The sequence below is a fragment of the Loxodonta africana genome, chromosome 3 (assembly GCF_030014295.1).
Source record: "Loxodonta africana isolate mLoxAfr1 chromosome 3, mLoxAfr1.hap2, whole genome shotgun sequence".
Lineage (NCBI taxonomy): Eukaryota > Metazoa > Chordata > Mammalia > Proboscidea > Elephantidae > Loxodonta > Loxodonta africana.
Window position 1 is genome coordinate 190,159,360 of NC_087344.1, and position 14,915 is coordinate 190,174,274.

General features: G+C 43.5%; 1 protein-coding gene across 1 annotated transcript in view; it reads right to left on the reverse strand.

The window, feature by feature from the left end:
- Positions 1–14,915, reverse strand: part of FCRL5 (Fc receptor like 5) — a 43,738-nt gene that overhangs the window by 17,343 nt on the left and 11,480 nt on the right. Inside the window, 5 exon segments of the mRNA XM_064283017.1 lie at positions 1,998–2,276; positions 6,831–7,109; positions 8,663–8,941; positions 12,264–12,389; positions 12,392–12,541. Coding sequence (XP_064139087.1) covers positions 1,998–2,276; positions 6,831–7,109; positions 8,663–8,941; positions 12,264–12,389; positions 12,392–12,541 — 1,113 coding nt within the window.

Sequence of the window (14,915 nt, forward strand, 5' to 3'; positions counted from 1 at the left end):
ATGGGTTGCTCTGGACTGGATTTTGCTTATGTATGTACTCAAAGTTCCAACAGGAACAGAAGATTCTTCAGATAAAGGAACATGCTTGTCTCCTCAGAGTACTGGTTTGATAAGAATGGGCAATTTAGAAATTTGCTATCTACAACAGGGGAAGATAAAGGCATGAAATGGCTGGCTTACATGCTTTCATGAGAGTGCTGGCAGTCAAAATGAAGGGGACAAGCGAGATACCCACTTAATAGTTTCCTCTTTTCCTGGTAGGTCTGGGGAAGATGCTGATACGATTATATGATTCAGCTGTGAAGTTTGATTGTTAACAGGGTTAATCGTGATTATAAAAACTATAATTTTAGAAGCTGTAACTGTGAAAGAGTGGACTAAGGTGGAGGAACTTCTGGACTGGAGTACAGTGACCAAACTTAAATTTCCTTAAAGGCTTTGCAATGCTTATACCTAGAGTGGCTCAGAGCAAGGGAATAATATTCTCTCAGTTAAATTTTATCAGATGCCAGAAAGGGGGAAGCCAAGATAACTTTTGAAGAACCTGACCAGATCAGATGGACACCTGGGGCAGACCTGAATGGCTGGTACCTGAGTAACCTCACCACAAGGACTCGTTGCCCTTCTGAAGGACTAATTGTTAATGACTGTTTTGGAATGATAGAATGATTGGGAGGGGGAACTTATCCTCTAAGTATGAAAGAGCCATGGCTAGAAATGACTGGGGGTGGCCTGCAGTGCAATGAATTGCTTTCATATGGCCTTTCACACCATGATCTTACAATTCCTACCAAATGATTGGGTGGGGCAATGAAAATATGGCACTTGTGGTTCACCAAGTACTTGGACAGCTTGCTAATAATGAAAGTAATGTGCATGGCACCCTTGTGGGTGTGGAACCATGTAAATAAGGTATATGGAACCCTAATGATGGGATTAGTGAGTTTTGCCATCCTGCTAAGCTTAAAATGAGCCATTCCAGAGGCAGAAAGGAGAGAACTCACTACTACCAAGAAGAAGAGATGAGAGCAGAGTGCGCCCTTTGAACCCAGGTCCATGAGCTGAGAACTTCCTAGACTCAGGAGACAGACAGAGAGAGCTGTAAGACCAGAGAAATGGCAGCAGCAGAACCAAAAGACAAGTGCAAGATGGTGCAACAGGCTTCCCAGCCCACAAAGCAAGGCATCTAAAATGGGCGTGCCAATCCATGGAGTAAGAGAGCTGACTGCCTGCGGGAAGGAGGCTTCCTGGCAGAGTGGGGTGCCTCTGGGCATTTGTCAGTGGGGCTAGGCTTGCTGATTCACAGAGCAAGAGAACTGAAAGCCTTCTAGCTGAGGCTTACTGGTGGAATAGGATGCCTCCAGACACTTACTGGAGGAGCTGAAGAGCTTTGTAACACTTGCAGAGCAGGGCAGGGGCCAAGAAGCCAAGGGAACAAAGGGCCGAGGGGCAGAGGGGCAGAGGGCCAGAGAGAGTCCCGTCTGCAGTCACGGCTGTAAAGAAGCGGTGCTGATCGAATAACTGTACATCCTAAATTGTTCCTAATTCTGAATTGTAACCTGTTACTTCCCTAATAAACCCCATAATTGTATCTATTGCAACAAATTATCAAACCCAGCAGGGAAACAGAGTGTTATGGGAGGGACAGCTGGTGTCAGAATTGGTAAAAATGTTGGAGGGTGGAGGTATGTTTGACCTCCACCTCATAGCTGATACTGACGGTGATTCTATGTTTTTAAGCCTAGTGGAGTGGCAAAACTGACCAATCCCCTTTGTTAGAGTTCCATACACCTTACTTGCATGGTCCCACCCAATCATGTGGTGGGAATTACAGGCCATGCTGAGAAAGGCCATATAAAAGTGATCTATCCCATTATGCCAACTATGTGTATCTGTCTTTGAAAAGCACTGTCTTGGCCAATTACTTTGGGGATTGTCATAGTGTCCTTGGAGGAAATCATTTGTCCACATCTGTAGCCTGCATATAAGAAACTTACCTCTGATGGAGAGTGTCACTGCCTCACTGCGCTGGGCCCCCAGGCCATTGTCAGCCTCACAGGAGAAGTTTCCAGAATGTTCTACGGTCACAGAGAGGTTGAAGGACACTCCTCCTCTAAAGGAGACAGAGCTGTTCCCCAGGATAACATCCTCATGATAGAACCGGTACAGGATTGGGGGAGAGCCTCTCCAGGCTTCGCAGTAAAACTCCACCATGTCCCCCACCACAGCCTGGGCCCCTGGAGCCCTGAGGATGAGGACTGGGGCAGACACTGGAACTGTGGAGGGAAACAGTCAGTAGTGGTTTCTACTTCTAATATATGGATAAAGGAACAAAAAATATTATATGCAAATGACAAATGTAAGATCTCAATCTTGGAAAAATATGTTGAAATACATAAGACAGGTAAAGCTAATTGCCATCATCTACAAATAACTTTCAATGCACTAAAAAAAAAAAAAAATCCAGTAGAAACATGGGAAAAGGGCATGAACAACCGAAAAATCTAAATAACCAATAAATACATAAAAAAGATACTCATCTTCATTGCTAATTAAATATATACAAATGAAAACAACTATAAGATACCATTTCTCCCATCTATCGGGTTGGCAAAGCTTAAAAAGATGGATAATAGTGATGAATTTGTAGATAAAACAGGCACTCTGAATTACTCTAGATGGGAATGCAAATTCAAGACATTTCCTTGAATGGCAATTTGGCAGGTGCAGATGGTTAATACAGTTGGCTGCTAACTGAAAGGTTGGAGGTTGGACTCCACCCAGAGGTGTCTTGGAAGAAAGATCTGGTGATCTAATTCCGAAAAATCAGCCACCGAAAACCCTGTGGAGCACAGTTCTCCTTGGTCACCCATGGGTCACCATGAGTTGGAATCCACTTGACGGCAACCAGTGTTTACCAAATTTAAATTGCACATAAACCTTGACCCAGCAAAAGTACTAGGAATATCTCTTCTAAGAATACTGACATAAGATATGCAAAGATACATGTACAAGAAACTCTGTTGTAGCATTTTTATAATATCAAAAATGAGAAGCAACCTAGTTGACTGGTAAATGAAATATGAAAGATGCACAAGATGTGTTTGTTAAAACTAAAGTCAAGATGATTTTTTAAGTGAAAACAGCAAGTTGCATAACAACATGAGACTCTAATTTTGTAAAAAAAAAATTCTGTGCTTTTATGTTTATAAGATATTTCCAGAAGAATACACGTAAATCTATTAACAGTGGTTATGTCTGGGAAATGTGTGGATGTGAATTTGTGAAGTAGCTGGTAGAAAATGTCCTTTTGTAGTATTTTTTTTTTTTAATCATGAAGATAAATTATAAAAAATTTAAAAGTTGTTTTAAAATGTGGGCAGAAGGGATAAAGGAAATGTCATAATGTAGACTAATGTTAAGAGTTGGATATGCCGTCTGGGGTCTTAAACGCTAGCAAGTGGCCATTTAAGTGGCCATCTAAGATGCATCAACTGGTCTCAACCTACCTGGACCAAAGGAGAATGAAGAACGCCGAGGACACAAGGTAATTACAAGCCCAAGAGACAGAAAGGGCCACATAAACCAGAGACTACATCAGCCTGAGACCAAAAGAGCTAGATGGTGCCCGGCTACAACCGATGACTGCCCTGACAGGGAACACAACAGAGAACTCCCGAGGGAGCAGGAGAGCAGTGGGATGCAGACCTCAAATTCTCGTAAAAAGACCAGACTTAATGGTCTGACTGAGACTAGAAGGACCCTGGTGGTCATGGTCCCCAGAGCTTCTGTTAGCCCAAGACAGGAAACCATTCCCAAAGTCAACTCTTCAGACAGGGATTGGACTGGACAATGGGAGAGAAAAAGATGCTGGTGAAGAATGAGCTTCTTGGGTCAAGTACACACTAGAGACTACGTTGGCATCTCCTATCTGGAGGGGAGATGAGAGGGCAGGGGGGTTAGAAGCTGGCAGAACAGACACGAAAAAGAGAAAGTGGAGGGAAAGAGGGGGCTGTCTCATTAGCGGGAGAGCAGTTAGGAGTATACAGCAAGGTGTATATAAATTTTAGTATGAGAGACTGACTTGATTTGTAAACTTTCACTTAAAGCACAATAAAAATTAAAAACAAAACAAAAAAGAGTTGGATATGCCGATGTTTCAAACCCGGCTTTACCATTGCAAGCTGTGTGACTGTAAGTTAGTTACACATCTCTCTGAGCCTCATTTTCCTCTCCTGTAAATTGGAGATAAAATATTGCCAATCTAATAGATGTATCTTAAATATTAAATGAGATATCTCATGTAAAGCACTAACTAGGTACAGGTCTGGTACCTGGTGAGGGCTCAGTTAAGTGTTAATGATGTTGGTGGCGATGATGATAATGATAAATGTCCCTTTCCTGGCAGTTCCTGATCTCCATGACCTATGTCCTAGTTCCAGAACTCAGACACAATTCATTCAGGCTGGACAAGAAGCCCTTTAGATGCACTAATAACAGTGGCAGAAATAACATGCATTTGTCTTTGGAAGTCATAGAGAGAAGGGAGTGGGGATGAACAGAGAATTATGAATAGAGCATAGAATTTATGGTGTGCTAGTTGGCTGTGTTGAAGGATATATGGAGCAGCACTAGATCAGCAGAACATGCCTGTGTGGTAGATCTAAGAGGCAGTGGTGTATCTACAGAAATTAGTTCCTATGGCAATTAGTTTTAAATTGCTGAATGATCTCTCACACCTGGCGATGGGAACTGTGAGGGACAATAGAAACTGTTCATTGGTGCCCCTGCCCCTCAAGCGGCACCCAGGGCATGCACCCTACCTGCTTTACCTTAGATACACCTCTGCTAAGAGGCAAGAGCCCTCAGGAATCTCAGAGGAAAGCTGGCTGAGGCAGGTGCTGCTGGAGGGGAAAGGAGAATGGGCTGGTTGAATGGGAAATATCAAAGCTGAAATCATCATCTCGTGGATGCCAACAAGATGGCTGTGCTGGACAGCTGATGAGATGCTGAATCCCAGGTTTGCATTCACAAATCAACATGCTCATGTGACTTCGTTTCTATTCCTTATGATACCCCGGGACCCAGGATACAACCAAGAGGGACGAGGATATCAGTCCTTATCTTGCTTTAGGCATCTCAGGGGGTGTTTTTGGACCATTTCGTGGTCTTCCATTTCACTGGGACATATCCTGGGAACAGTGATTTCCAGCTTCTCTTTTTTGCACTCCTCCTTCTAAAAACCCTTGAATCCTGGTACTCCATGTTCCCTCTCCACCAAAATCATAGACTTTAGGGCTAGGGATTTCCACGATTTTCATCTAGTCTGATTTTCACACTTTCTCTTTATAGGTGAGCAAATTGAGGTCAATACAGGGCAAGATGCTTTGCCAAGGCCATATAGCTAGTTATCTTCAGAACCAAGTCTAGAATGGTTATCTCAATAGCCCTCAGCATGCTTCTGCTAGACTGCCAAAAAAGAAAGAAAAACCCAAACTAGTTGCCACTGCCCAGTCAGTTCCTACTCACGGCAACCCCATGTGTTCAGAGTAGAACTGATCCATCGGGTTTTTAAGGCCGTGATCTTCTGGAAGCAGATTATTGGACCTTTCTTCTCAGGCATCCCTGGGTGGGTTCAAACCACCAGGCTTTTGTTAATAGTAGAATGCTTATCCATTTGCACCACCCAGGAACTCTGCGCTATACCACCTGTAAACTGGTTGCCGTTGAGTCAATTCTGACTCACAGTGACCAGATAGGATGGAGTAAAACTGCCCCCATAGGGTTTCCAAGGAGTGGATGGTGGATTTGAATTGCTGACCTTTTTGATTAGCAGCCAAGCTCTTAACCACTGTGTCAACAGGGCTCTTTGTTATACTACACACACACATACCCGTTGCCGTTTGGTCAATTCCAACTCATAGCGACTTTATAGGAGAAAGTAGAACTGCCCCATAGGGTTTTCAAGGAGTGGCTGGTGAATTCGAACTGTTCACCTTTTGGTTAGCAACCAAGTTCTTAACCACTGGGCCACCAGAGCTCCTTGCTATACCACAGGCCTCCCTAAAAAGGGATTTGGAGGTTTGGCTTATAGAGGTGTCATCCGCAAACAGATTCAGAGCATACCAGAAATTTTGCTTCAGAGAGTAAATTAATGGCAAGAAGTAAATGACAGCCTGGACAATGGAGGGATTAGATTCATTTCCAGCCCATGTTATCCTGCTACCCCCTTCCCTGCCCTGGCCCATTTCCCCATTGCTTTAAGGATCAATTTGTAATAACAGTGATCCTTGGACTGGCTGTCTCTCCTGAAAAGCTGTGCATATAATTCATGTTAATATAGGAGTTTAACGTGGAAATATGGGGCACATTTGTAACCCTGGTAATGAAAGAAGCTCAAGAGTAGATGCTTGTTGGGAGTTAGTAAGAATCCAGGCAAGGAATGGCTTGAACTGTTTTTGGACAGAGGAACCCTCACTCTGAATTCTTTGGTTTCTCTTTTGTATCATAATTGCAGATCAGAATATAGTTTGTATTTTAAAAAGTCTTTGCATTTTTAATGAGGGAAGACTGCTTGAGCTATACTCCTGGAAAGACCCCATTTCCTGAAAGTATAACCACAGGAAGGATCCCAGACCTCCAAATGGAGGTTACATTGGCAGGAACTATGCTCGATGTCACACCAGCAAAGAGCCACAGGAAGGATCCCAGACCTCCAAATGGAAGTTACATTGGCAGGAACTATGCTGGATGTCACACCAGCAAAGAGCCCTAAGGAATCCTGTAGCTCCACTTTTAGCTAGTAGAGAGAGAAGATGGGGCTACCTTACCTTTGACATTGAGTGTCACCACCTGACTGAGCTGAGCCCCCAGGCTATTGCTGGCTTCACAGGAATAATTCCCAGAATGTTCTTCGGTCAGAGACAGATTGAAGAATGCACCTCTTCCAGAAAGGACTGAGTTATTCCCCAGGGTGACATCCTCATGGTAAAACTGATATAAGATCGGGAGAGAGCCGTTCTGAGCCTCACAGTGAAGCTTCACCAAGTCGCCTACCACAGACTGGGTCCTAGGAGTCCAGAGAGTAAGGACAGGGCGAGACACTGGAACTGAAGGAGGAAAAACAGTTTACTGTCAGTTTCTACTATTTAAATATATTCCTTCTGTTAGAGGCATTTCTACTAGGAAAATGCTTTTCTCTGTTTTCAATGACCTGCTGACATCACTCAGAACTCCGATAAAATTTCTTCAAATCTGGAGAAACAATGACATTTGTGTAGTGCTGTGTATAGTTAGGAGTACTTAGATATACAATCTCAAATGTGTTTGGGGAATCTAAAAACAAAGATTAAATTAGAACTGACGCATTTGAGAAGTCAAAGGACAATTGGAGAATAGGAGCAATGTATTCAAAGGAAAGTGAGGAATAGGAGAGAACTTTTGCTTACATAGCCAGGGATGTAACTGAGCCTGGGCACATTGGGAGTGGAGTCCACAAAAGAATGAGTATTGAACAATTTATCTACTTCTTTTTTCATCAAAAATCAATTGAGCAATTTGTAAGACCCAGAAATTACGTTATATGCTGGGGATTCAATGGTGAGAAAGACAAGTCCCTGCTCTCAAGAAGCTAGAGGAACAATTAAATAATTATACAAATATAGAATTAATACATTTATAATCTATACGAAGTGAAGAACAAGGTGCTATAAAATGTGTAACACTGGGACCTGATCTAGGATGGGTTAGTCAGGGAAAGCTTCTTTATGTTAACCAGGAGAGAAGGGACGTAAAGAGTGTACCAGGTGAGCAAACAGCATGTGCATAGGTCCTGAGTTGGGAGGAAGTTGGGCACGTTTGAATTATTGAAACAAGATGGCAGGAGCTCCAAAAGCAGGGTCCAGAGAGTACCACGAAATGAGAGGCTGGAGAACTAGGCAGAGCTTCACGAGCGTGATAAGGGTTTTGATCCTTCTCTAAAGAGCAATGGGGTTCAATAAATGTATCTATACAGGGGTGTAAGATGACCAAATTTATCTTTTTAAAAGACCATTCTGACCTCAGTTTTAAAAGTAGCCTGTAGTGGGTCACAGTGGAGTGGATAGATAGGCAGGTAGGTAGCAATACAGTGGTCAAAATGATGGTGGATTTGACTAGTTAGTGGTGGTATAAATGGAAAGAAAAGATCCAAAAAATATTTAGGAAGTAAAATCAACAAGACTTAGTGATTAACTGGCCATGAGGGGTGAGGGAGAGAGACACAAAGGAAGAGAATGCCTTGGCCTTTTTATTACTTGACAGGTAGGGGAAACCACAACTAAAACTCTTTTCAGACGAGACACATGGAACTTTATAACTTCCTTTCTTTCTGATCATTGTTGAGCAGGATATAGTTAGTGTTTTGAAAAACCTACACTCCTACATTAGGGGAATGTGGGTTACAATGGCTGGAGAGTGTTGCTACAAGGAAAGGCAGAGCAAGCAAAGAGCAGGTCCAACTTCCTGAAAATGTACAACCCAGAACTCCCAGATGGAGGCTCTGGAAGCACAGGCCTGCCATGATGTCACACAGCGGATAGCCCTGTGGAGCCCTGTCGCTCCAGGTTCTGCTACGGTGGGAAGGTGGGAAAGATAGTGCTGCTGGTTGGGAAGGCCAACTTACCTCTGACATTGAGTGACATTGTATAACTGCTTTTGGCCCCCAGGCCATTGTCAGCTGTGCAGTGGTAGCTCCCAGAATGCTCTGCGGTCAGAGAAAGTTTAAAGGACACTCCTCCTCCAGAGCTGGCTGAGCTGTTCCCCAGGGTGACATTATTGTGATAGAATCGGTACAGGATTGGGGGAGAGCCTCTCTCAGCCTCACAGTGAAGCTCCACCATGTCGCCTACCACAGCCTGGGCCCTGGGGGCCCTGAGGGTAAGGACTGGGTGAGACACTGGAACTGAAAGAGGAAACGGGTTAGCAGATATCAGCATTTTTTTTTAATTAAAAAAACTTAGAAGCACCTCATTAAAAAAAAAAAAGTCAAAATCAAACTCTATAGAGTTGCACAACATAAAAATGAAAAGTTCTCCCATCTCCTTTATTTCCATTTTCCAGAGATCACGTCTGTTGAGTATTCGGTGGTACTTTCTAGATCTTTTTAATGTATATACACACACACACATCTCTACTCATAGCTAAATAGATAAAAAAAAAAAAAAAAACCCACATACATGGCGTCACAATACACACACTGATCTACAAGCTGCTTTTTCCTCTTTGCAACATATCATAGACATTTTTCTACAGCCTTACTTAGAGATCTATACCATTTGTTTTTTAAATTAACTTTATTGTAATTTACATACAATAAAATACAGTGCTTTTCAATGTACAAATTGATGATTTTTGGTGAAATTTATCCAATTATTTTTAACAACAGCAAAGCATTCCATTGCATGGATTTACCATAAAACATTTAGCCAATTCCTTATTAATGGAAGTTTAGGTTGATTTTTAAAATAATATCAAATAATACTGCATTAAATAACCCTATAGATATATCATTGTGTATGTGTACATGCATTTTTAGGATAAATTCATAGAAGTGGAATTTCTGGAATAAGGAATATAAGCATTTTAAATCATGATATACAATGCCAAATTGTTCCTCAGAAAGGACGAACCAATTTACACTTGCACTAACAGTATATAAGAGTTCCTATTTCCCTAGTCCCTGGTCAATTACAGTCCTATAAATGCAGTGTTTTAATTGAATTACCCTCTTTCCCTGGTTTTGGCCTCTATACTTGCTCCATCTGAACTATTCACTCACTCTATTTTATGTGACCTTACAGCCTACTAGTCCATTTTTCATGGGCTGTTAGTTACCTATAATCTATTAATGTTGAGTTACTGTCTGTAGAGTACTCAAATAATTTACAGATGAAAATGCTGAAATTTGTCATTATTTTAAAAAAAAAATTATCAAATCAATTCTTTATTCTCCAGAAAGATGTGACAGTCTGCTTCTGTAAAGATTTACAGTCTTGCATAGACACATCCAAACTCTCTGAGGGACCCAATTACTGGGCTGAGAGCTGGGGACCATGGTCTCTGGGCATCTAGCTCAATTGGTATAACATAGTTTATAAAGAAAATGGTCTAAATTCTACTTTGGTGAGTAGTGCCTGGGGTCTTAAAAGCTTGTAAGCAGCCATCTAAGATACATCTACTGGTCCCACCCCATCTGGAGCAAGAGAGAATGAAGAAAATCATAGACACAAGGGAAAGATTGGTTCAGAGAACTAATGGACCACAACTACCACAGCCTCCACCAGACTGAGCCCAGCACAACTAGATGGTGTTTGACTACCACTATTGACTGTGCAGACAGGGATTACAATAGAGGGTCCCAGACAGAGCTGGAGAAAAATGTAGAACAAAATTCAAACTTACACAAAAAAGATTAGACTTACTGGCCTGACAGGGACTGGAGAAAGACCAGATAGTATGGCCCCGGGACACTTTTTAACTCAAGTCATTCCTGAGGCTGACCCACAGTGGTTAAGTGTTCTACTGCTAACCAAAAGGGTGGCAGTTTGAATATATCGGCCACTCCTTGAAAACCCTGTGGGCAGTTCCACTCTGTCCTGTAGGGTTGCTATGAGTCGTAATCGACTCGACGGCAGTGGGTTGGTTGGTTGGTATGATAGTTACTTTCTATTCTATAACCATAATTCTTATGGTTGATTAGCTTCTGTTTCTATATCAAAATTAGTGGTTTTTAACCTGATTTGTACAATATTCTTACCTGAGGAAATGCTAAAACATACTGATTCTGGACCCTCCCTGAGAGACTTATCCGTGGCCTAGGAGGTATCTTAGAGGCTAGGCTGCCCAACTAGTCAGAATCACTGCTTTGGAAGTGAGTCACATAGCATTGGCAGTTGAGGCAGATGATGAGACAGTGAGAAGTTAGTATCCAGAATCCCAAGGCAGTGGATGCCGGGGTTAGCAGAAGTTATGAGTAAATAAAAGTCATGAGATTGAGGAAAGGAGAGTGGAAAGCTGTTAGGAAGGACACGGGAACAGGAGCAGGAAGACAGAGAAAGAAAATAATCGGCAGACATAGTAGTAGGAGTTGGTAGACACAGGACATAGTTCATTGGTGTCAAGATAACCTGCTTTAGAAATGCTACACTCTCAGAGATCTCTCAGTTCTTCATCTGTGAATCTGGCTATGCTGTTTTTCTTGTTCTTATTCCTTGGATAGTCTTACAGCAGGCCCACATCCACTGGGGACACCTGTGTGGGTCTCTGCTTTCTTGTAATGTAAAACAGCTGATGGACCAGACTCAAGATTTTTCTCTCCTTCCTTTTCAGTTTTCTATAAAGAAAATTGAGCATTCACTCCCTACTAAATGAAGGTCAGAGTAAACCAAAGCAATTTCTCTCTTAAAATGACACTTTTGGCATGGTTACATGGGTAACCATGAGCTGCACACTTAGGACTGTATACTTTCCTAAATGTGTATCATACTTCAACAAAAAGTTAAGAAAACATAATACAGTAAAATGACAATTATTTTAACAAGTTAGAAGACAGGGAATCAAGGAAACCCCATGCAAACTGAGGAGCTGGTTCCGAGGGAGCCGTCTCTTGCATTCCTTCTACCTCTGGTCCTTTCCAAGCTTACTATGAGGGCACTTACTGCTTGAGAACTCTTTGAAGAGTTTTTGCCCATATGACTGTGCTTGTAGCTAAGTTAATATGTAAGTACTAGTGCATAAAAGGAGCCCTGATGGCGCAGTAGTTAAGAGCTCAGCTGTTAACCAAAAGGCCAGCAATTCAAATCCACCAGTTGCTCCTTGGAAACTTAAGGGGGCAGTTCTACTCCGTCTAGCAGGGTCGCTATGAGTCGGAATTGACTCTATGGCAACAGGTAGCAGGTAAAATGAGAAACTTCCATGTATCTAGTTAAGAAAAACTGGCTTGGGGATTAAATATCTCCTCGCATACAAGGCATGAAAAGACAGCTTGAGAAAATAAATTCATTCAGTAAAAGCTGGGAGTTTATGGAGCTTTCTTAGGGATTTGGCTGAGCCAGGGCTAAAAAGGACTGAAGTCCGTAAGTAGTTGGTTTGCTGAGAAGTGGAAACAAGAAAGTGATTACGTTAACGAGGGCAGGAAACTAGAAAGCACATGCAGACTTCTGAAGAGGTCATTGGGAGAGAGATTTGGATGAGGGATGCCTGAGTGGTAGGAACCCAGGACTTACTAGTGACAAGGATGCTCACAGCCTCACTGGGCTGGGCACCAAAGCCATTTTCAGCTGTGCAGTAGTACTTCCCAGAATTCTTTGTGGTCAGAGGGAGCACGAAGGACGCTCCTTCTCCATCGGATTAGAGTTCCTCTTCAGGACGACACCCTCATGATAAAACTTGTACAGGATATTGGGAGTTCCTTTGTGGGCTTTACAGTAAAGTGATATTATGTCTCCCTCGAGAGCCTGTGCCCCAGGAGAACTGAGAGTGAGGACAGGCCGAGACACAGGTACTGAGAAAACAAAAAAAATTAGACAACAGTTGCATCATCTTTTTACTGTAGGTTTCCCTCAGTGGCCAGCGAATGTTCACATTCTCCAGCCACCACTAGGCCCTCAGGGTGGCCCTGGACCCTATATCTCTCTCTCTCTCCTGTGCTCCATGCTGATATTCTGTCTTTCCTCTCAGACCTCTGGCCCCTCCTCCTCTCCTGCGACCCCTTGTTAGATGACCTCAACCCCCCCGCCCCTATTTCTTGAGAAGAAGCCCCTTATGTTGTTGCCATCAGACTCACACCCTTCCCTGCATCAGCTCTTTCCTCCTACTCACTGACCTGTGACTGTGGAACAGCTGCCCCTCCTCCTGCCAGAGGTTAACTTCAGTGGGTATGACTTAGTTCTTATCATCCTGCCTTACCTGATTTGGTCCACTAGTTTTTGCTTAAAACATGCTCTTCCCTTGGTTTCTGTGGTACACACTCTCTGAGTTTCTTGTCGTCTCTCAGTGATGTCTTTCTTGGTGCCCTTCTCCCTCAGCTGGGACTGGGCTTGGGGTTCTATCGGACTAGACTCTCTCTTCCTGGGCTTTTGCCTCTGTTCCCAGCTGTTCTCCAGGCTGGCTCTTCTACAGTTCGTTCTTCACTCTACAGCTCCATTGATCTTCCCCAGCATTAAAACTTTTTCAGGCATCCCAGTTAACTTTTGGAATAAAGCCCAAACCCTGACCAGTGCTTCCAAAGATTGTATAACCTGGCCTTGCCTCCCTCCCCAACCTCATTCTTGCTGTCCCAAACATTTCACTCTATGCTGCAGTCAACTGGAACTGGCTTCCTTCCAGGTCCTGCACATGACCTCTTATCTTCATTTTAAGATTTTAGCATAAACCTCTCTCTGGACACAGCCTCTTTCTCCCCTCCCACTTGTTGTTAGCTGCCCTGGAGTCACCCTCACTCTCCCCACCCGGATTCACGGTGACACCACGCACAATGGAGTGAAAAGGGTGGAGGCCTGGAGGAGGCAGACAGTTGGCTCAGTGAATGGGGAAGCTGTAAAGGACATTGGGTTGATCCAAGGAAGAAACAGAGGAAACTGGAAGGTGAGCCAACATTTCTGAAGGGGTCGTTGTGAGAGGGATCTGGCCAGAGATGGGTGATGGAAAGAGAAATCCACTGTGTTACTGTGCTGGACCCCCGGCCATTGTCAGCTGAGCAGTGGTATTTCCCAGAACCTTCTGTGGTCAGAAAGAGTGTGACGGACGCTGTTGCCCTCCAATGGACTTCCATCTTCTTCAGGATGACATCCTTGTGATAAAACTTGTACAGGATTGGGAGAAAGCCTCTAGAGGCTTCACAGTAAAATGTTATCATGCCTTCCACAACAGCCTGGGCCTCAGAAGGCCTGAGGGTGAGGATAGGCTGAGACACAGGAACTGAGAAGAGAATAAAATTGCTTCTGTTTCCTACCGTAGGTTTCAATCAGTGGCCAGTGCCAATTCACAGTCTCTAGTCCCCACTGGACCCTCATGGTGTTCTAGCCACCTCCCAGGCTTTTCTCACCAGCTGTCTCTCCTAGGCTACATGCCGGCCATTTTGTCTTTTCCTTTACCATCAGGTCTCTGGCCCTTTCTCCTCTTCTGTCTCCTTTTTAAGATGACCTCAGCACCCTGTTTCTCAGAGAAAATGAGACCCCCGGGGCAAATGCCCCTCATCTTGCTGCTACCAGTCCCACATCCTTACCTGCATCAGGTCCTTCCTCCTTACCTCTTATCTGTGACCATGAAAGAACTTTCCCTCCTCTTGCCTAAGTCAGTTTGTATCTTTTTGCCAGTCCTACTTCTCCATTTCCCCCTTTACTGGGGTTGGTCTCAGGGCTCTGCCCTTGACCCTTCTCTCTTTCAGATTCTTCCAGGGCCTTCTCCTCTGCTCCTATACTCTCTCTGCATCCAACCTCTCTAGTTACAATTGAGACAACTGAGTCAAAGCTGGGCTAGGAGACTTGCCTATTGCTACTCTGTAGGCTCTTTCCAGGGCCAGCCTGTACCTGGGCTTATCTCCTGACTCTTGGTCCAATGCTGAATCATTGTCTCCTTAAAAGTGATCCTGGTATTTTTCTTGAGTGTAGGGGATGGCACTGAGCAGAGATTCAAGACTCCACAGAGCTGTTTACCCTCAACTACCACAACTACAACAGTTTGGGGGCAAGATGGCATTGAATTCTGGTAAAGGAGGCGATATTGTCTCAGTTTCTACCACCCTCACAGTTACATCTTTGGAGTAACTATGATATTGCTACTTGTCTCTGTATCCTACATGGATTTGCACGTTGCTTTTTTTTTTTTATTGCTAAGAATTAACTGTTAATTGAGACACAGATACCTCTGTATCACTG